The 22,797-nt window shown below is 43.3% G+C and overlaps 1 protein-coding gene across 4 annotated transcripts in view; it reads right to left on the bottom strand.

Moving 5' to 3' along the window:
• Positions 1–1,607: 1,607 nt before the first annotated feature.
• Positions 1,608–22,797, bottom strand: part of OSBPL2 (oxysterol binding protein like 2) — a 149,146-nt gene continuing 127,956 nt past the window's right edge. For all 4 annotated transcript variants that reach the window (XM_089661518.1, XM_089661521.1, XM_089661520.1 and 1 more), the window contains exons 6-14: positions 21,968–22,065; positions 21,712–21,894; positions 18,635–18,742; positions 17,993–18,082; positions 14,227–14,350; positions 12,329–12,457; positions 11,293–11,416; positions 11,073–11,163; positions 1,608–9,716 (exon numbers count right to left, since the gene is read on the bottom strand). In XM_089661518.1, coding sequence (XP_089517644.1) covers positions 9,614–9,716; positions 11,073–11,163; positions 11,293–11,416; positions 12,329–12,457; positions 14,227–14,350; positions 17,993–18,082; positions 18,635–18,742; positions 21,712–21,894; positions 21,968–22,065 — 1,050 coding nt within the window. In that variant the 3' untranslated portion in view covers positions 1,608–9,613. The remainder of the gene's footprint in view (positions 9,717–11,072; positions 11,164–11,292; positions 11,417–12,328; positions 12,458–14,226; positions 14,351–17,992; positions 18,083–18,634; positions 18,743–21,711; positions 21,895–21,967; positions 22,066–22,797) is intronic.

Below are 22,797 nucleotides of genomic sequence, written 5' to 3'. Positions count from 1 at the left end.
GCTCTGCATAGAAACCAATCAGCTTCCAGGTTTTATTGTCAAAGCTTAAAGCGGTTGTAAAGGCTGAAAGGTTTTTTATTACCTTCATGCATTCTATGCATGAAGGTAAAAAACCTGTATGCAGCAGTGCCCCCAGCCCCCTCAATACTTACAGTACCTGAGCCTCATCGTGATCCAGCGATGTGAATGACAGCCTTAGCCATCTCAGGTCTCTGCCATTGGCTCCTGCTACAGCCAATAAGAAGAGAGAGGGGGCTGGGACAAGCCACAGCTCTGTGTGTGAATGGATGCACAGAGCAGTGGGTGCCCCCATAACAAGCTGCTTGCTGTGGGGGCACCCGACAGACAGGAGGAGCCAGGAGAGCCTGCGGGGGACCCAAGGAGGATCCAGGCTGCTCTGTGCAAAACCACAGCACACAGCAGGTAAGTGTAGACATGTTTGTTATTTTCCGAAAAAAAAAAAAAAATACGCTTTAGAATCGCTTTAACTGAATTAGTTAAAGTTAGAAGCTGATTGGTTCCCATGCACGGCTGCTCCTGATTCTGAGTTTACTGCACAGTTTTGGTAAATCCCCTTCTCCTAGTGTCTAGCCTCTGCCCCTGCATACATGTTTTCCTATTGCCCTGTAATAGCAGTGCTCTCCAGCAGTCTCATGTAATGTGTTTCCAGTCCAGGGGCGGACTGACAACTCAAGGGGCCCCCGGGCAATAGGGGATCATGGGGCCCCTGTGTCCTTGCCCAAACTCAAAAAAGCCTATGCAAAAGATACCAGGGGCATCTCATGGGGCCCCCTACTGACCCCGGGCCCTCGGGCAGTGCCTGAGTTTCCAAATGGTCAGTCTGCCCCAGGGGCGGACTGAGAACTCATGGGGCCCCTGGGCACTAGGGGATCACGGGGCCCCTGTTTCCTTGCCCACACTCAAACCGCACCCAAAAAAGCCCATGAAAGGTACTAGGGGCATCTCATGGGGCCCCCTACTGACCCCGGGCCCTCGGACAGTGCCCGAGTTTTCAAATGGTCAGTCCGCCCCAGGGGCGGACTGAGAACTCATGGGGCCCCCAGGCACTAGGGGATCACGGGGCCCCTGTTTCCTTGCCCACACTCAAACCACACCCAAAAAAGCTAATGAAAGGTACTAGGGGCATCTCATGGGGCCCCCTACTGACCCTGGGCCCTCGGGCAGTGCCCGAGTGCTTGAATAGTTAGTCCGCCACTGGTTCGCCCCTGTTTCAGTCTATGCCTCCTGAAGCAGTCCGCAGTCTCCAACAACTCCTAGCACGTTAGCAGTTTCTGATCATCTCAGGTAGCAAACCTCTAGTCCCTGACCATATCCTATTTGTCTGCAGTCTCTGACATCTTCCTGTAGCACTACATTCACTGAATATTATGTGTGGCTTATTGGGGATGTCAGGTTTCCCTATATGAAGAAAGTTGACCAGTACTGCTGTAGACACATGACTACCTGCTGTGTTCACCCTGGATATTGTACCTCCTTTTCTAGGCCTACAGGCCTGGTATCATGCAGTTATCAGACACATTCACACGAGCGGCTAAGCAGAACAAGAGAAAGGCATTAGAAAACGGATGGACACCAGACAAGTGAGATACATTTTTGTCACAACTATCTTTAATAAACCCTGTTTCAACCCTAAAGTTAGTGAGTTTATCAGTTTCAGATCCCCTCCCCCCCTTTACTATAAAAACCTTCTGTATTTAAATTCATTGGCTTAATATAATTTAAATATTGCTTTGTTGCACAGTTGTCGTTTATACAAGTGTATACACCAATTTGTCTATTTTGACACAAAATGATACAAGCTACATTAAGATGGACATTAAATACAGACATTGCCAGCTTCATCGTCTATGTACACAACCACCGTATATGTCACTATTCAGAGACAGTTTGCAAAGAAAAAACAAAAACAAACAAAAAACATATAGATAAGAGCGTCAGAATAAATTCATTGGTTTCAATTAGATTCCTTTTTTTTTTTTAAAGAACATTTAGGTTTTATAAAATAAATTAAAAAAAAAAAAAAAAAGATTCCAGGACAGGAAAGATGTAAGTTTATGATATCTATTGCCAGGCAAAGAGGGCAAGACTCCACATTCTGTTGAGTGTTTGCTGGTGACAATACGTGTGCACATTTCCTAAGGTTGTGTCTCGGTGGAAAGAAAATTAAATTGGACATTTAATAAATTGTCTGAGAGGTACAGGAGCCGATTGACAACTCATGGGGCCCCCGGGCAATAGGGGATCACAGGGCCCCTGTGTGCTCGCCCACACTCAAACCACACCCAAAAAAGCCTATGAAAGGTACCAGGGGCATCTCATGGGGCCTGAGTTCCTTTCATAGGCTTTTTTGGGTGTGGTTTGAGTGTGGGCAAGCACCCATGTTTCCGAATGGTCAGTTCGCCCCTGGATACGTATGTGTAGTCATCACAGCTGCATTTGTACTGTTCTTATGAGCTTAGGAATATACATACCTATACATCGGATTTAAAGCTGAACTCCTGGCACATAACATATGCCGATTCAGGTATACAATCATCTAAAAATCATTAAGAGTGCTTAAAATAGTGTTTGTACCTAAATCTGATTTGGCATCAGGTTCCTGCCGTCCTCTGTACAGAAGAGCTCAGACTGGGAAAGGGAGAAGCTGCTCAAAGACCCAGTCAGCTGTGCTGCGGTGCTAACAAGGAATAGTCTGACAAGACGTGACAGCAGAGTGAAAGAGACACGCTAACTGGTCTGTTGCTTCTCCTTCATTATCCAATCGCAGGCAGGGGGAGGTACGAGACCTAGTTGTATTACATAACTGCAGTAGTGAAAGATCAGGTCTACAGGCTGGCTGTGCGGAAGAGCTGTGTAAATTGTAAGAGATACACATCTTTGGCAGGTAAAACAGCTCTTACAGATGTACTGTATTTTATCTGTGTATTTTGCAGTTTGCCTGGAGTTCAGCTTTAGCATTTTTTTTATATTATTCATGTTTTACGTATGTCAAGGTGTGTTGTTTTCATGGAGTATACTTCCTGATTTTGCATTAAACACACATAAAACATACTGTGCATATGTTTTACATGCAGTATTCATGGCTACAGAAAACAAGTGTATGGGAAATAGCTATTTTACAGAAGTAAAAAGCTTTCTATAATTGGCCCCCCATGAAAACATATTGCTGATCGCTGGATCTGTGGGAAATGATTGGCCACAGTTTCTGGATGCAGCAAACTGACAATTAAAGAAAATTGTTACTGGAAAACTATAAGGATCCACCATTGTTGACCTCCTAAAAAACACTAACTGCCTACAAAACACTAACTGTCTACAAAACACTAACTGCCTGGCTATTTCTCATTGCAAAACAAGTCACTGAACAGGAATGCAGAGAAGAAAAAGCGGAGTTTCTCGTTTGCATATTTCCAGGTCTAACTCACAAAGCCATGGAGCTATTAAACCAGCATGACAGCCAGGTATCTATTTTAGGGAGAAGTCAGCAATGCTTGCCTCCATACTTCGGTAGGCCATACACTATACTTTTCTTTCCATTCAGCCTGAAAAAGAATGCATCAATTCCCTCATCCACACATTTGATGTGGATGGGTAAATCCTCCTGATGTGCCATTGTTTTCTGTTGGCAAGGAGCCTTCTCTGCTGGCAAGGAGCCTTCTCTGCCGGCAGAATACAAAGCTTGACGATCGACTTCTATACAACCAGCCTGCCCAAAGATGGATCAAAATTCGGTGGGTCCTTGCTGAACCAGCCAAATTTCAATCCATCTGTGGCCGACTTTAGTTTGTTAGAAGTTTCCTTTAACTATGCAAGTGTGAATGGGCCTTTAACTCAATCTCTTCTTTTCTTACGCAAGGCAAAACAACAAGTTCACTTTAATGGCAGCCCCAACAGGTTGCACATACTTACCTTCAGTTCACCGCCAAACGGCTCTGTTTGGCTACCAGGAGCATAAAGTGGGCACCTAGTACAGGATCCAAGTTGGGACCCTTATGTGACAGCCATTGAATAGCAATTTACCAAGCGCCAGTGCTGTTGTGTGTAGGGATAGGGGCACACGGTCCTCATAACTGGAAGTCCCAAGTATTTATCTTTGCTCTTGGCAGCTAAAAGGAATGGCGGTTAGGGCCGGCCTTAAAGTCAACTATAGCTTGACTCTTCTGGCTCTACAATCACAATGGTTGGGTATCTAGCCATGTCGATATTACCATTACATTTATATCATGTACAAATAGCAGCAGCACACCAGATCACAGTAATGTACGACCTGATTCTCTGACCTTGGGTCCTAAAAGGGAGCCTGTCATCACAAAAATATGGCAGATTCGTTCACGGACTTGTTTTTTTTTTTAGGTACATGCTATAGGGCCATTATTTTTTATCTTTGGGCCACTATTTAGCGAGTCATTAACCCGGAACACGAATCTGCATGCTTGCCCTGGGAAAGCGCCACATCGCAAAGGATAGATAACAAGCACCTCGAAGAATACGTTCATATTTCTCTGCTGACAGTTTCTTTTTAATCTGCAACGGCAAGCTTCAAAGCAGATCGGACTTGTTTATTTTACAGTCCCACCTCTCGTCTTTGAAAGCATTGGGCTTTATTGAATAAAGTGCAGCAGCCTAAAGCAATCTGAATTATTCTCTTATAACCTACGGACTACTGCGCATCCTCGCTCTTTACATCTTATCAAAAAAGCTTCCACAAAATAGCTCGTAGAAAAAAAAAAAAAGCTCTACCTTATCGGTGGGCTAGCAGCCACTTATCTGCTTCTTGAACACAGCTACAAAAATATGACTGATTTCGTAGTGTATATAGATTATATACATACACACATTATATACACATAAAGCCGTATGGGGCTATGTTCACAGGAAGAATGTATTTGGTATTTTTGAAAAGAAGAATGTAGAGATTTTGTATAAAGAATCTGTATTTTGCCATTCTAAATAGAATATCAGTTCTACGTGTAGACTACAGAGGAAAGGCAGATGTGTGCAGTCATGCAGAGAGATTGGGAGATCTAATATGACAGCTATGGGGTTAATCAGCCTTAAAATTTCAGTTTTGGATGGATGGCTTCATTTAGCATATTTTGTACCAACCTGTGATGGGAAGATATGATCAGAGTTTTTGGACTGTTCTCTGGCGCCCAATCTACATTAACTATTGCAAAGGGTTATGGGCTATTAGGGTGACAAATGTAAGCGGCGTACAGCAAATTGCTGGGTGTATTCTCCATGATAGGGCAAGGAGGATGGAGCTCAGGCAGCGCCCTCCAATGAAGCCACGGCTCATTCACATGGAGAAATGGCTATCTTGTAAAAAGCTGAACAAGGCAAGGAGGACTCAGAATGCATTGGTAGGAATGTATCTCCCAGATGAATTGAGCATGCCTTGAAATCCTACACAAAAACAAGTGAGGAACAAAGGGAAGTTTGAACTAACCTGTCCAGAGCAGGGACAAAGGCTGACTTAAGCCGACCATAGATGAATCGAATCTCGGCAGGTTCAGCAGGGATCGGCCAAGATTCAATGCCTCTATAGCAGTGGTTCTCAACCTTCCTAATGCCGTGACCCTTTAATACAGTTCCTCATGTTGTGGTGACCCCCAACCATAAAATTATTTACCCAGTAATTATAATTCATGAGTGTCGTTTTACCTCCAATACTGCTGCTTTCAACACAGTAGCTGCTTTTAACAGAGTAGCTGCTTTCAACACAGCAGCTGCTTTCTACACAGTAGCTGCTTTTAACAGAGTAGCTGCTTTCTACACAGTAGCTGCTCTTTACACATCGGAAATATGTGTTTTCTGATGGTCTTTGGCGACCCCTGTGAAAGGGTCGTTCGACCCCCAAAGGGGTCGCGACCCACAGGTTGAGAACCACTGCTCTCTAGGCAGGCTGGTTGTACTGAAGTTGAATCATCAATTGACTTCAGCACAACCAGCCTATCAGATTCATGCATGCGATTACTGCCGGCAGAATTATGCTGGAATGGATACAAGTTAATCCAATCCTTTTTCCTGTGATGTTACAGCTCCGGAAGCCCTTTCTATACAAATTATTTTTTGCTTTTATTTCTAATAGGTTTTAAACTCATGTAAAGTTGCAGTGATCATTGTGTTCTGCCAGCAGGGAAGGATCCCCACCGGCAGAAGACAACAGCTCCACGGGAGGCATTTCTCCATTAACATTGACTGTGTTGATGGGGGAAGTACAGCGATTTTCATGTAAAGTTGCAGTGATCATTGTGTTCTGCCAGCAGGGAAGGATCCCCACCGGCAGAAGACAACAGCTCCACGGGAGGCATTTCTCCATTAACATTGACTGTGTTGATGGGGGAAATACAGCAATTTTCCTTCCTGCAACCTGTAGAGGAAGGACAGAAAATTGTATCATCTATGGCCTGCTTTAGCTTGAGACATCCCTTGCCAAAAAGCCTCAACAACTCTCAGTGTAATACAGAGTGGCTACTCTTCTTGCCTTGTACAACTGGAATCATGTTCAATCTGCAGTGTGGAATTTAGCCGTATGAAGGGACCACTTTCAACCTAACTGGCCTCACTGTGTCCATGTAAGTGTAGTTGGATTATTAGACTGTAATCCACTGTGGGCTGCCAGTGTTAAACCCAGGGGAAAAAAAAATCCAAAATACAAAGCCATTAAACAACCCTCTATCACATTAATCAGTGATACAAAACCATATCCAATCCATCACAACACACATTCAAGATTGCAAGTAAATTTATAGGAACAGACATCTATTTTCATGACAACTTTATACAAAGTAAGCATACATTGGCTTTGGAAACAATATATATGGCTGCAGGAACCGCTCTCAGCCAGCAGGTGATGCTCTCTATACTACTCTGGATTACTAGAGTAGACTGCGAATATAAGCAGCGCTTCCTGCTGGCTCAAAGACTGTACTGCACCCAATAATCAATTGCAAATGTAGAGGTACTCATGAGGTTATTACTAGTGTGTGCTGTGTAAACAAAAATAAATACCAGCCAGCGGTTAGACAGGAGTGCTCTGAACATATTTGGGACCTGGTAAGAGGACCTATATAGAGGATCTATTTAGGACCACACATAAAAGGTACTGCATGTATGCCTGTTTTACTTTTCCCTCAGGGTGAAGGGCTGGGTGGAGTGGCTGTTTAAATTTCATCGCATCTTGCACCAGATCACTCGTCATTGTCCATAAAGTACCTGCGCACGTCTCATTAAAAGTCCATGGATTGACACGTCAATAAATGGGGCTTGGAGTTGAAAGCAGCGTTCAGTAGCTCTATTGTGCAGGCCAAAAAAACTGATCAATCAAGTAAAACATAGTACACCAAGAACAGTACAATAAAGGTATAGAGGATACGGATGGACAAATGACTGTACAATTCAGCAGCCAGGGACAGCGGGCTCATTAAAGCAGTTAGGGAACTTGTGCTTTCGTTGAAAAAAAGAGCGGTAATTGAAAACAACACCAGCCATCATTTTCTTTAGGCAGGCTGGACACCTGGGGTCCAAAGACCTGTCCATCCCTAAGACAGAGAAGTGAGTACATGTTAGAGATCCATGGGTCATTTGCAGGGTTTCTCCAGGGTTTGGGTTAGTACCCCTGGAGGTTTCCTGACAGTCCTTGTCCTAATGACACATAAGAAAGTGAATGGAAAGCTCCCCGAAGTCAGGGGAAATACCACCTTTAACAGATGGCACCAATTCTGGTGACAACTGTAAAGGCTTGAATTTCCCCCCACTTTCTGTCCTCACCACACTGACACCTAAAGCAATAAAAAACAGACAGATATCGCAACCCTTCCTCAGTTTACCCAAAACCAGAAAAAAAATGGCTAGAGTTTCAATGTTAAAGGGTCCTAATCCTTCCTAATTTTGTGCAAGTTAACCCAAACAATAAAGTGAAACTTCAGGCAAATATACATACATACAAACACACACATACATACATACAAACATACATACAAACACACACATAAGCAATCCTTAAAAAATGAAATGTATCTTAAGATACTGCAATGGCCTAAAATCTTACTCCTATTATCCTCTCACAATCCCCTGCACAGCAGGATTCAGGCTAGGAGGATCTGCACTGCATACCAATTAGGCCTTACTGCATTGCCAGCGCTGTCAATCCAACATATTTCAGGCACTGAAAGCAGGGGCGGACTGACAACTCATGGGGCCCCCAGTCAATAGGGGATTATGGGGCCCCTGTGTCCTTGCCCAAACTCAAAAAAGCCTATGAAAAAGGGTACCAGGGGCATCTCATGGGGCCCCCTACTGACCCCGGGCCCTCGGGCAGTGCCCCAGTTTCCAAGTGGTCAGTCCGCCCCTGGGGGGGAGGCATTTTGGCAAGCTTACAGGAGAGGAGAGTCCTGAGAGGACATAAGCAGCGTGAAGAGGATTTTTATCGATGGAATAAACGGGCAGCAGGCACAGAAATCTGCAGGAGTGACGTCACTATCCTGCACATGCAGTGTGGCAGTGGCCAACAAGTGACCAAGTGGAAGGCGTAATAGTTGAAATAGATGTATTGCAACTGAGTATTTAGCTGGGGTTATGCTGTAAAGTTTCCGGAACAAATATGCAGCCAGTGATATCTGAACACCTGATCTGTATGCTTGTTTCCAGTTGCAGCAATTAGCATTTTTTAGAAGATGAAGTCGGTAGCAGCAACCCCATTCTCTGTGTGCAGATATCTTTACATCATTTGTAACAGTACCACCAAAAATCAATTGTATAGCAAAGCCCTTACTTAGCAAACCCTACTCAAAACTGATTTTACATACGGGTTGATATTGGTGGGTCAAAGTACTGTACTACTCCTCATAGCAATGCAATATTTCATTTGGAGTTTCCAGTTGAGCCTCCCAGCATGGCCACGGCGTCCCCTTCTTTCAGCTGCATTCTTGGAGGATCTAGCTATGAGAGTGAGACCCCCAAGGAAATGATTGTGACAGTGGGTGGAGCTGAGAACCTGTGTGCCGAGACCCCACCTCTAGACTCAAAGAGGTGAAAGAAGCCAATGGTCAATTCAACACAATCACATCCATTCAAAATGAAAATGTCAGCTTTGGAAAGTTAGTTATGAGGCTTCACCCCAACAGCTGAAGTTACCACCCAAGAAGGACAAGGTGACAGACAGGCACTTAAAACATGTCCTAAAATTACAATTAGCATTAAAAAAACAAAACAAAAAACTGCAAAGAAATGGTTAAAGGTTCCCGCACTGCTGGCTACAATTCAAAACCTGTGCGCCCCTATACACAGATATGTACGCTGGCATATACAAACCCATGCTTTCATTTTATTTTTTTTGGCAACCAAAAATAGTTATATAATTAATTCCCTGATTGCTGAACAATAACGTTTCCTAAAATGTTTTCAAAAGAAAAAAAAAAAAAAAAATAAGGAGGTGCATATACATCTATAAATATATCTAAATGTACACCCGCTCCCCACAGACACAGTTAGCGAGCCGCAGCTCCGGTGCAAATGGCGACATGGTGTCTAGGTCAGATATGAGGAGTCCAGGGAGGGAGGGAGGAGGGGAGAAGGAAAGAAGAGGGTGTCAATAAATGTCGGGACAGTCCGTAAACTTTCTATCAAAGTATCCTCCCGTGTAGATCCAGTCCGCGGTCTTAGTGTGCGCATTAGTCCCCTGTGTAAACCACCTGGAAGAGAGAGGAAGCGGGTTACATGTGCACCTGTACAGGACGGAAGGCAGAGATCAACATACAGGACAAGAGGAGACTAGGACAGGATAACTGTGGCGATACAGAAATAAATCCCCTTCAAAGCAATCTTATCTTAGACAGAGACACAAATGCTGCTCGCCGCCTCCTCCTCCTCCAAACTTCAGCAACTTTAATGCATAGAATGCATTAAGATGAAAAACCTTAAAGCAGAGTTCCACTCACACTGAAAAAAAAATAAAAGTCAGCAGTGAAGAATAGTTCATATAGACTACTGGGGGCTGAGAAATGGGTAAAAGATTTGGTGAAGTCACTGCTAAAAGCTTAAAAAGGTCAACTCTAGACCAGTTAAACTCGTTCCAAGGGGTGTGGAATACAGAACGTAGATTCTCAGGGCTTAGAAATGAGGTTATGCTACTTAAAACCCAGCTCCAAGCTCCATGCTCCATGCCCAAGCTCCAGGCTGGCATCTTCAGTTTGGGCACCCGGCTGTGACACCTTGCGACTTCACAGCCGGGTTCCCACTGCGCATGCGTGAGTAGCGCTGCGCTTCCTGAATGGCCCCGTCGTCTTCTGGGACCTGTCACATGTCCCACAAGACTACGGGGAGGGAGGGTAGGAGGACAACTTCCGTTTCCGATAACCTAGGCGTTCGCAGCGGGAGTGGGAACCTGTCAAATTCGGGTACCTGTTCCCCCCCGCTCCCCAAAGGTGACAATCCTTAATGGGGAGCAATCTTTAAAGCGGAACTTCCCCTTTTGGGTGGAACTCCGTTTTAAGGCTTTAGAACCACTTGAAAGTTAATTCTCTAGCTGGCTGACTGGAAACAATTACTTTAGAAATACTATTTATTAAAACAGGATTCATATTATTACTTAGCCTTTGAGCGATTGGATTCAAACTGCAGCAATTTGCAAATTCTAATTCTGTTCTTTAGTGAGGAAGCAAGGAATTATTCTCTGCCCCACTAACTGTGAAATTACATAAAAAAACCCAGCCCAAAAAAAAACAAAAAAACAAACCAAGCTGGAGCCTCATTCAGTTAAAACTCTTTAGTGACCCTGAGCTGCAAGAACAGAGGAGAGAAGGCCATGAGTAGCCACACAAAATCAGACATGCCTGAACAGCTATTGTGTTTTTATGTTCATTTCATGCCAGCACTACACAGGCTTTAAAGCAAAACCTGATTCTGACTGAGGTTATCAGAAATAGCTAAGTGTAGAGAAGCGAGGATCGTGGGGTTTAAGAAATCCTAAAATCTACGGGTTGCAGGGTCACTCCAAGTCTTATTGCCCTCCAGTCAGAAATCACAACATGTATTTGTAAATGCAATACCTTGTGCTCCATTCTTCATTTGTTTTGGCTCGTTCCCTCCTGGAAGCCCTCTGTTTCTCTTCTAACCTTTCCTTCTCTTTACTAGCCTGATCTGTAAAAAAAACAAAAAACATTCATATACAAAAACAATTAACCCCATGCTATCTGCAGCATAAACCAATACAATATTTACAGCATCATGCCAGTGGAAATGAGAGAAGTGACCCACCCAGACACTTACCTAGATCCCCGTTTTCCATGGATCTGATGTCGGGTCTTAGCCGGCAGTCCGTGGGAGCCAATACTGCCACCATGTCTTTGTCTAATTCATTAAGAGCCACGGCGAAATGGGTAAAATTGTACATCTTGGGAGGAAAAAAAAAAAATCAGAATGTTAGAAGATGTAGACCTGTATATAAATCATTTGAATCACAGCAGAAAAAAACACAAGGGTTGATTTACAAAAGGCAAACAGACTACGCTTTGTAAGTGTAGTTGCGCTCTGCAAGGGCGTTTGCTCCAGAGATTAGTAAATGAGGTGAAAATTCACTTTGCAAAGAATACCCAATAACATGCAAAGAATACCCAATAACATGCAAAGAATACCCAATAACATGCAGAGAATACCCAATAACATGCAGAGAATACCCAATAACATGCAGAGAATACCCAATAAGATGCAGAGAATACCCAATAAGATGCAGAGAATACCCAATAAGATGCAGAGAATACCCAATAACATGCAAAGAATACCCAATAACATGCAAAGAATACCAAATAACATGCAAAAAAATACCCAATAACATGCAAAGAAAACTCAATAACATGCAAAGAATACCCAATAACATGCAGAGAATACCCAATAACATGCAGAGAATACCCAATAACATGCAAAAAATACCTAATAACATGCAAAGAATACCTAATAACATGCAAGAAATACAAAATAACATGCAAAGAAAACTCAATAACATGCAAAGAATACCCAATAACATGCAAAGAAAATAGAAAAAAAAGCATTTTTGCTTACATATGATTGGAGATTGGAAGTCATCAGAGATTCCCTCATTTACTAAGCTTTGGAGAAAATGCCCTTGCAGAGTGCAAAGGCACTTGCAAAGTGCATAATCTAATTGTCTTTAGTAAATGAACCTCATATTGTTTACCAAGTCTGGATTTGTTATTTAGTACAGGTCAGGAAGAGTTATACTTATGAGAAACTAGAAATGATAAAAGAATATTATGAAAGAAAAATCAAACAAAGGTTCTGTGTTCACCTGAGGTGAGTTTGAAGGTCGACTATTGATCCTCCATAGAAGGGTACTGCCAGGTATGACCTGCACAGTCTCCTGGATTTCTGGCATATCATCGGATTCGTCACTGTCTGGATTCAGAGTTTCTTCATTCTGCAATGAGGTGTGAGAGAAAGTGAATAATCTTTTCCTTACTTTACTGCCTTGAAGATATCTTTAGGTAGTTCATTCCTCACATCTAAATCCTGGAGGTGAGCTTAAAACCCAATTCTGGGCTAAACTTTTATTATAAAGGTCCCAAAGAAGCTCAGGCTGCAATACTCCTCTTTAATTCAGAGCTGTCCCCCCAAAGTATCACAAGATGTCCACAGTCTTCCAGCGTGATGGCACTACACCACCCTTTATTCACAGTGTACTGAGCAGAGAGTGGCATTGAAGTCATCCCATCAGTGCCACCCTCTACATCAGTAGGGACCACCCAGCCTAGAGAATAGGCAAAGCTGAAGAGGACCTTGTGACATCACAAGACTTGGCAACGTAAAGAAAAATACGGTCAGCAGGGGCCATGAGGAGGATGGGCATGGAGCTGGGTTTTAAGTAGCATAACCTCATTTCTAAGCCCCGAGAATCTAAGTCCTGTATTCCACACCCCTTGGAATGAGTTTAACTGGTCTAGAGTTGACCTTTCAAACTTTTAGCAGTGACTTCACCAAATCTTTTACCCATTTCTCAGCCCCCAGTAGTCTATATGAACGATTCTTCACTTCATAGTGATTGATTCTATGTGATCTTCCTATTGCTTCACAACCCCTGCAATGACTCTAGCTGGTCCAGTTTAAGATACTTGTCTTGACAATGAGTCTCAAAGGTCTAGTCTCCCCTTGTTATCCCTGTAGAGCTGTCTAGATGGTCTAGCCCTTATATCTCAAGCTTGGAAATGAATCTAAATGGTGTAAATCAAATGTTTTGTTCTCAGTGTGAGTCTATTCTTTACTTGCCAGCCATAGGTATGAAGCTCAGTTGTCAAGTCTTACATTCATAGCCTCCAAATAAGTCATGTTCTCAGTTCTTGGACACAAGAACAAGTCTCATTAGTCTAGCCTCCTTCTCAGAATCTAGGTAACGAATAAGCTCACCTTTTTTAAGAAAAAATCATAAATGCACAGTTTTTTCCAGGTAAAAAAAATATGAATTTACTATTTTTTTCTTCTTAGGAGCCTGCAGAGCACTACACGTGCGATCAGCATAATGCAGGTACATCAGGCTCCTGCAGACTGTCAGTGTAGCTGTCAGCCCGTACCTTTGATACGGGCAGGCAGTTACTTCAGTCTAGGAAGCTCAATGGACTACGAGAGCGCTCACCAATGCCCTCACATTTCATTTAGAATTACAAGCCGTCAGCAGCAAAGGCTGTGGGTACTTGTAGGCATTCATTTACAAAACTCTGTTGATGAATGACGTAGCTGTGTAGGTGGAGCCATGCACGGCAGCGCTCTTTTCAAATTCTGACAGCGTGTAAGGAGAAGATCCCCAGCCTGCTGTCACAGGAAGGGGGGGATCAGGGGAAGAGCTGCAGGAGCGGGAACATGTTACATGTTCCACCATAAAAACAGGTGTAACATGTGACATGTTCCCAAAGGTAAATTTATCCTTTAATCTATCACTTCCCAAGCCCTGAAAGGAGTCTTGGTTGTCTTGTCCCGCCTTCTCAGTCCATGGGATCTATCTTGTGGCCATGTATCTAAGGGATGTGTCTAGTATTTCTCTCATGTCTGCTTTCTGAGTAAGTTCGTGTGTTCCAGAATTAAGTTCAGAGGAGGAGTCTATGAGGCTAGTTGCTCTGCCTTTGGAAGGAGTTTAGGTGGTCTTCAATTTTCAGTCTTGGTGACGACAACAGGTTAAGTGTTACTTAGACCTCTCACCTGTTTATATTTCTTCGGTTCACCTCCTTTCTTTTCTGATTTCTTGTAAGCCTCATATGTAGAAGGATCTATACTCCATAAGCACTCCGTCCACTTGCCATATATCATACACAGTTTCTTTTTGCTATGAAAGAGCAACACCATCATAAATTAGCAGTGGATACGAAGAGTAAACAATTGCTATGATCAGGGGCGTCCCTACGGTTGGTGTAACACTTGGTGTCACCCCTCCGACGATCCCCGCAGGATGAACGGGATCTGAGGATGGAGCATAATGGATCGGAGTCCGAACTATTTTGTTCCCCAATCTGCAGATCCGATCCATCTTGCGGGGATCGTCAGATTGCAACCTATACGGGGTTAACTGATCTTTCAACAGCGGTCCGGTATGCACATGCTCGAGAAGTGATGTCAGATGGAGGAGGTTCCTGCTATCCCAGCCGTATTTTCTGGTGACAGACAAATCCCGAATCTTGCACAGCCTTACCTAGATCAGTTAACTCTGTATAGGTTGCAAGCCGACAACCCCCGCAAGATGGATCGGATCTGCGGATTGGGGAGCATAATGGATTGGACTCTGATCCATTATGCTCAATTCGCAGATCCAATCGATCTTGCGGGGATCGTCAGCTTGCTTTAAAACTTTCCTTTTTGTGGAGCTCGTGGAGAGGGTCCGGTGTCACCCGGTGTGGGGCGCACCCCCCGCACCCGCCTAGGGACGCCACTGACTATGATCCATGCTGTATAACACAGTGAAATTAATGATCAGGTAAAGAAAATAATCCGAGAGGGAAAGTTACAAAGCACAGAGATTAGGAAGCAGACCTACCCACTGCACTGGGGAAGAGTAGTGTGAAATCTGTCTGAAGTGCATTATATCCACATTATGAAATCACATAAATAATAAACTGACTGGACTTTCTGACCAAGCACAGATGCAGTATTTGCTGGATTGCATTACACTCACACTTCAGTTTCACTTGCACCTTCCCCTTGCATTGGATAAATACACTAATCAGCCATAACTTTATGACCACTGTCAGATTAAATGAATAACATCGGTTATCTTGTTACAATGGCATCTGAGAGTCGGTGGGATATATTAGGCAGCAAGTACATATATTGTCCCTGAAGTTAATGTGCTGAAAGCAGAAAATGGGCATTGCAGTTTGTTGTGATCTGGGCTGCATTGCCGCAGACCTTACAGGGTGCCCATGCTGATCCATGTCCACAGCCAAAAGTGCTTGCAATGGGCATGTGAGCATCAGAACTGGGCCACAGAGTAATGGAAGAAGGTAGCCTGGTCTGATGAATCACATTTTCTTTTCATGTGGATGGCCAGATGTGTGCGCATTGCTTACCTGGGGATGAGATGGCACCAGGATGCAGTATGGGAAGAAGGCAAGCCAGTGGAGGAAGTGTGATATTTTGGGCAATGTTCTACTAGGAAACCTTGGGCCTTACCATTCATATGGATGTTACTTGACATGTAATACCTACCTAAACATTATTGCTGACCAAGTACACCCCTTCATGGAAATGTTATTCCCTGATGGCAGTGACCAGTTTAAGCAGGATAATGCACCCTGCCACACTGCAAAATCGGTTCCAGAATGATTTGAGGAACACAACTAGTTTGAGGTATTGACTTGGCCTCCAAATTCTGCATATCTCAATCAAATCAAGCATCTGTGGGATGTTTTGCAAAAACAAGTCCAATCCATGGAGGCTGCACCTCACAATTTACAGGACTTAAAGGATCTGCTAATGATGGCTTGGTGCCAGACACCTTCAGAGGTCTAGAGGAGTCCATGCCTCAACGGTCAGGACTGCTTTTGGTGGACCTACTCAAATCAGGTGGGTGGTCATAATGTTATGGCTTATCTGTCTATTCTGCTCTCACTATAAAACAGAGAGTCAGTCTGCTCCAAGTTTATTAAAGTGTTCAAAAAAAGATAAAAGCACTTAAGTGTTGCCCAGTCTGAGCTTCAGCAATAGAATTGATCCGGGCTACAGTGTTCTGAGTGTCAGTAGAGCCTTGACTCTTCATTAACATAAACAAGGGAGCTCTGGGCTATGACAGAAAGGGATCTCATCTATCCCTTCCAGAAGGCTTTCTGTAGTAAGAAGTCAAGGCCACATGTACTGTCCATCAACTGGATGTTGACAGACCACGTCTGTTGTGTGGGTGAATGATGAGTGCTCATGGCCAGCTTGTCATGCTGCAGACTATTAATAAGACAGATTGGGCAGGATCTAATAATGGAGTTCACATTTCACATCTCCCCCCCTTGCAATATCATAAAAACAAAAAAAAAAAAAACCATCTAGAACAATTGGTGAGTGGCTTAGGCACTAGATGAAATACGAGACACTTGGATCAGTACACCTTTGTAATAAAATGAAAAAAGAAATGTTATGCTGGTCGCTAGCCCTGGATGAGTCCATGCCAGCCATGCTTTCACTAACATGTTTGAAAAGATGCAGAAAACAAATACATCGAAAAACTGGCTGCGATGATTAGTGGGGGTGTTGAAAAGATTGAGGAACCCTGTAAGGTTTTTATTGCTCTCTGTGTCCCCACTGGGGAGATTTATTCTCGATTTGTCGAGTGCCCAATGTCCTGAGACAGGAAGTCATGGTTAAACCAAAATTTTGAAGATGTCACAGGTGAAGGGAAATCTTCACATGGGGACATCTGTGACAACTGTATAAGAGGAGCAGTCACAGATATCGGGAGTGCTTTTTTGGACAATCTCTATTATTTGTCAGTAAAAGTTCCCCGTTCTCCACAGATAACAGGTTGACCATATTAATGTGTCAGAGACAAAAGTCATAGTTGGTCCCAGGAGTGAGAGACATATAAGGGGATAGACAAACCTCTCAAAGTCCATCATTTCCAGTTTACAGGCACCATGAAGCTAGTAAGCACCATACACTAGTAGAATTTTGTTCAAAATTTTTTAAAAGTGTTTCTAAAGGTAGAAGGTTTTTTACCCTAAAGAAGAAGACTATGCATTAAAAGGTAAAAAAAAAAAAAAAACTTGTGCTCCCCACGGCCCCCCAAATACTTACCTAAACCCAATTTCAATTCAGTGATGTGCATGAGAGCAGAATCTCTTTCTCTCCTCACTAGACAGAGGCAGCAGTGGGAGCCATTGGCTCTTGCTGATGTCAATCACAGCCAGTGAGAAGAGAACAGGGGCGGGGCCGAGTCATGCTGTGTATGTCAAAAGAAAACAGAGCCAGCTCAGCATCGAGCATGCATGAGTGCCCCCAGAGCAATTGGCTTGCTATGGGGGGCACTTGACAGGGAAGGGGGGGAGGACCAGGAGCACCAGTGTGGGACCCCAGAACAGGAGGATAGGGTCTGCTCTGGGCAAAAAACATTGCACAGTGCAGGCAAATATAAAATTTGTTATTTTAAAAAATACACTCAGAATCACTTTAATAACTTTTAATTAATTTTCTAATCTTCACTGGAGGAAAATTTGCTTTGGACTGTGATAACAAAAAAAGTAAACTATACACTTTTTTTCTCAAATAAATTTCTGATAGCGTATGTGATTTTTTTCGGGAAAGTCCATTCATTCCAAATTCAAAAGTTAGAAGCAAATTAAAACTTTTGAACGAACTTTGTCAAGTCATTAAATGTTCCGGGAAATATTGTACGAATGTTGGAATGAAAAATTTCTAGTGTATGGCCAGCTTAAGTCTCACAATTCTCAGAAGAGACAAGGGAACACAAATCACTAGGAGTACTTACTTCTTGTCTTGAATATGTCCTTCTACTCGGTGAAGCTCCTTTCCAAACAGGCCGCAGGTTTTGAAGTTCAGGATACATTTATCTCCAGTGCTGGAATAAAACATACAAAAACACACCTGATTAAACGAGAATCTAGTTAGGCCTTAATTTCCTCTTAGGTGGACATAAAACACAACAAAGTCATCTCACCAATAGTATAACCCTCACCCTGAAAATAATCATGGATTATGGGATCCCCACACATTGGGAAAAATGAATGCAAAATTAGCTATACCCTTCTGTGTGTCTCAGTGGTTTATTGGTAGGGAAGAGCACAGATACAGAATGGCTCACACTGAAACTCAATACTTAAAAAGAATCTATAACGGGTTTGGTATTGTTTTATTAATCTTTTAGCTTTGTAAGCAGGTTTTTATATCTGTTTTTCTTTACTATTTATAGAGAATTTATATTTTACAAATACAGGTTACACCCATGGAAAAAATTCCCAGAGCACTATGGCACAGCATATGCAGTTTCCTTTCACATGTCACAAGAGAGACCAGTACTACAGTGGGGATTTCTATTGTTTACTTCAAATAATTCATGAGAAGCATTCCATGACAAGGGGGGGGGGGGGTTCAGGGTGTTATGTTATGTTACCTGTGATTTACAATTTCCACTGTCCCATACTGCTCTATCCACAGCTTCCCGATAATAACATTGTGTACACAGCAGGTGGGGTTTGTCCATGTATAGATATCTTTGTGCCTGCAGAGGAATAACGAGATGTTAGGAGGGACAATGAGGAGACTAAAGCATGAGTATATGTTTGATCATCCAAAGCCGGTACGGTTTTAGAAAGGATCAATGAACAGTCTAGAAGGCAAGTCTGCTTTAGAAGAATGGAGATATGGCCTGGAAATGTGCTACCTCTAGGTGGATCTGCTCCCATGCTCTCTCCATAACATATCATACATAAAATTGCTTAAAATTCTTCTCTAAGTGAAAGCGTATAGACACACAAATATCTGAATATATAAGATTCTTTATACACGTTTTGTATATTATCGCTTGATGATGCACAACATAGTGATAACAGTGATAATTCATCGTGCTGGACTCCAGGATTAACAAATACAATCCAAAAACAGCAGTCATGAGTACGCCTACTTCAATCTTGGTGTGCTTCGCGTATTTTTTTCTAGATCTGTGCGCAGTAAACCAGTGCGAAACTTTCCCTCTGTGCGGGATCTTCCTGTAATAAGGACCGCTCATTGCTGCTCTTTCCTCATGAAAGATAACGGGATAAAGTGTATTTTCATCCTTTGTGGTTATTGAGTATGACTGGTTGGGGGTCTGAAGTTCAGCTTTAAAGGAGAAGTACAGCCAAAGCTTGTTTGGCTGTACTTCCCCTGCGGATCGTTCTACACTCCTATGACCAGCTTTCTGCTGGTCGGCTAACATCACAGAGTGGGTTCAGGCTGGGGAAAGATCATGACCATATGGTATGGATCCACCCAGGGGCCTGGACTGGCGAGTCGCTAAGAGCCTGAGCCAGCCGCTATTGCTCCCTCCACAGGTCTGGCGCACGAGTGAGCTGGGGGGGGCAGGGTCAGAGCAGACAGTGGTGACTGACCATCATCACTCTCTGCTCAGAGCGGTGGGGAGAACTGAGCGATCAGCGATGTTTGATCGCTGAGTTCTCAGCCTTAGGCTAAGTTCTCACTAGCTTTGTTAGCAGGCATTAGGGGAACGTTTTTAATGCTCCTCAAACGCCTATGAAAATTCTGCACATGGTAGCACACAGTGCTGTTCACACTGAAACGTTAGCATTGTGGCAAAATTTACGCATCATGTCAAGTCAGGAGGAGTTGAAGCCTCCCATTCAAGTCTATGGTGATGGTCCTCAAACGCCTGGCAGGTGTTTGCGGAGCGTTAACACCATTAAACTTCATTAGAGGCGTTTGTGATGCGGTTTTAACACTTGGAAAATGCCTTAAAAAACGCGTATAGGGCATTTGGGGAGCGTTTGAGGAGTGTTAAAAACACTTCCCAAACGCCTGACAAACACTATAGGGGCGTTTGGCAAAAGTCAGAAATTAGTGTGACCGAGCCCTTAGAGCCAGCAGGGGACAGGTGCTGCATCCACCTAGATAAGTATGATTTAAATAAAAAAAATCCCATACTTCTCTTCTAATAATGAACATTCCTCAGGTCACAAACACTGTGTGAAATACTTCTATAGATAAAGCAATGCCATTGTCTCACATTAGTCAAGCTGTGTTACTCCACGTGCATTCTGATTTAGCTATACAAGGACCTGCCCTATGCCAGAACTCCTCTCATTTCTTTATGCTTCTATCCAGTGTGGTTGTGAATGTAGTATTGTCACTGGCTACTCTATGTGTGTATATGTATATACTCTACTGTATATATGTATATTCATTGAACATATCTAGATAAAAATGTTCCTTTAGAAACAGAAGCCACATTGACTCCCTTGTGTACTGAAATCGCAATCTGGATTTGTGATACTGGCCAATCAACGCCACTTCTGGTGGGCCTACTTTCCTCAAATATTAACTTGAGTGACTTCAATTAGCACTAGCATAATATTAAATGACTGCAAATAATTGACACCACTCAAAGTAAAACCTATGAAACATGCTTTAGCTACTGTAATGGACCAATATACTAAACCTAAAACCAAAAAAAGGTACACTATGATATGAAGCTACAAGAAAACATACAAGTCTCCCTTCTCACCGGCCTACCCAAACGAACGCTATCCCCACTCCAGTCGATCCTAAACTCAGCGGCCAGACTCATCCACCTCACCAAGTGCTCCACATCTGCCTCCCCCCCTCTGCCAATCCCTTCATTGGCTCCCAATTTCCCAACGCATCAAGTTCAAGCTGCTAACCCTGACCTACAAGGCCATTCACAATGCCGCCCCGAACTACATAACTGACCTGATACCCAAATACTACCCTACCCTTGCCCTCCGCTCCTCACAGGATCTCCTGCTCTCTAGCTCCCTGGTCTCCTCCTCCCACGCCCGATTGCAGGACTTCTCCAGGACTTCCCCCATCCTCTGGAACTCCCTACCCCAATCCATCAGAATGTCACCTACCCTCCTCACCTTCAGGCGCACCCTGAAAACCCTTCTCTTCAGGGAAGCCTACCCCAACCTCACCTAACACCCGACCTCACCTAACAACTAACCTCCTCCACTCCACCCACCACTCCAACCCCCACAGCCATCTCCTCCTGTGCCACCTTCCCCTCCCTCCTAGATTGTAAGCTCGAAAGAGCAGGGCCTTTGAACCCCTCGCGTAGTGTATTGTTTCTGTCTTGTCTCATGTTCTGTCAACCTTGCTACTGTACAGCACTGAGCATACTCTTTGGCACTATATAAATACTGTATAATAATATAATAATAAAGTCTTGTAAACAAACTTGTATAAACTTACTATGGGCATGTTATAATTTCAGTTGCCATGTCTGGGAAAAGGAACCACGACCAAGATGACAGTCTGTTTTTTTTCTATTCGATTACTTGACAGGAGGGCAGCTGAATCATTTATGTGGTCTTTCCCCTTATACTACTTTCATTTTACATATCCTTTATTTCCTGAAAGTTTCAGATATTTAACCATTGATCTTTTTTTATATACTGAATCTTGTAAGTTTAGTGCCCCTTTAATAAAGGTCTCCTCACATTCATTCAAACTTACTTGAGCAGCTCCAGGGTGATGGCTCCGCGGGGTTCGGCCTCTACGCTCTTGCCCCAGAACTTCAGCTTTGGATAGATAGAACCATGAAAGATAAAGTCTTTATTCAGGCCTTCGGCATAGAAGGCACTAACAGGAGGGTGATGGCTGACTTGCTCAGATATGAACCGGAAGCCCAGGTCTTCCCTGTAAGAGATAGTATATCATGGAAGAGTCTGAGTCAGTCCCCCCCCACCCCCTCAAAATGGACAGGACTTACCTTATTAGTTCATATGTCTCTCCCAGAAGAGGGTTGAATGGTTTGCCAGTCCTCTCCCATTGAGATGCTACAGCTGATACAGCAAATGCAGCCACAGACTGTAAAGGATAAAAGAAAGGCACACAAAATGTTAGAAAATAATACCCTTTTAAATAAAAGGCAAAGAGAGCCAAGTAAATACAGCCAACTGTCATACCAATGGAAGGGCAACCAAGCTACAAATGACCATCTCTCAAGCACCCTTGAAACCATGTGCTTGTGCCCTCTCTTCTCCACTATACCACGTTGATGACATAACGGTTAGGGTACTATTTAGAAAAGCTTTAACTTTTTCCTGGTTCAGACATGGAAATGTGTTGGAGGAGTATTTAAAATGTAAAGGTCAGCACATACTGTATACTTGGCACTCAGAATAAAGTAGACACGGTCAAAAGTTTTAATCATCTTCAGAGGAAAATTTTAATTAAATTGTAGAAGATTATGTAACATGGCCATTTACACTGATCAGCCATAGCTTTATAACTACCAAAAGGTTCATTGAATAACATTGATTATCTTGTTACAATGGCATCTGAAAGTCAGTGGGATATATTAGACAGCAAGGGCGCATGAGCATCAGAACTGGACCTTGGAGGAATGGAAGAAGGTGGCCTGTCTGATGAATGATGTGCGTCACTTACCTGGAGAAGAGATGGCACCAGGCTGCAGTATGGGAAATGGCTAATAGAGGCAGTGTGATGGTTTGGGCAATGTTCTGCTGGGAAACGTTGAGCCCTGCTATTCATGTGGATGTTACTTGACATGTACCACCTACCTAAACATTATTGCTG

The sequence above is a fragment of the Staurois parvus genome, unplaced genomic scaffold (genome assembly GCF_062004578.1).
Source record: "Staurois parvus isolate SC_StPar_1 unplaced genomic scaffold, SC_StPar_1.0 ptg001349l, whole genome shotgun sequence".
In the NCBI taxonomy this organism is placed as follows: Eukaryota; Metazoa; Chordata; class Amphibia; order Anura; family Ranidae; genus Staurois; species Staurois parvus.
This window is presented reverse-complemented; position numbering and strand designations above follow the sequence as displayed.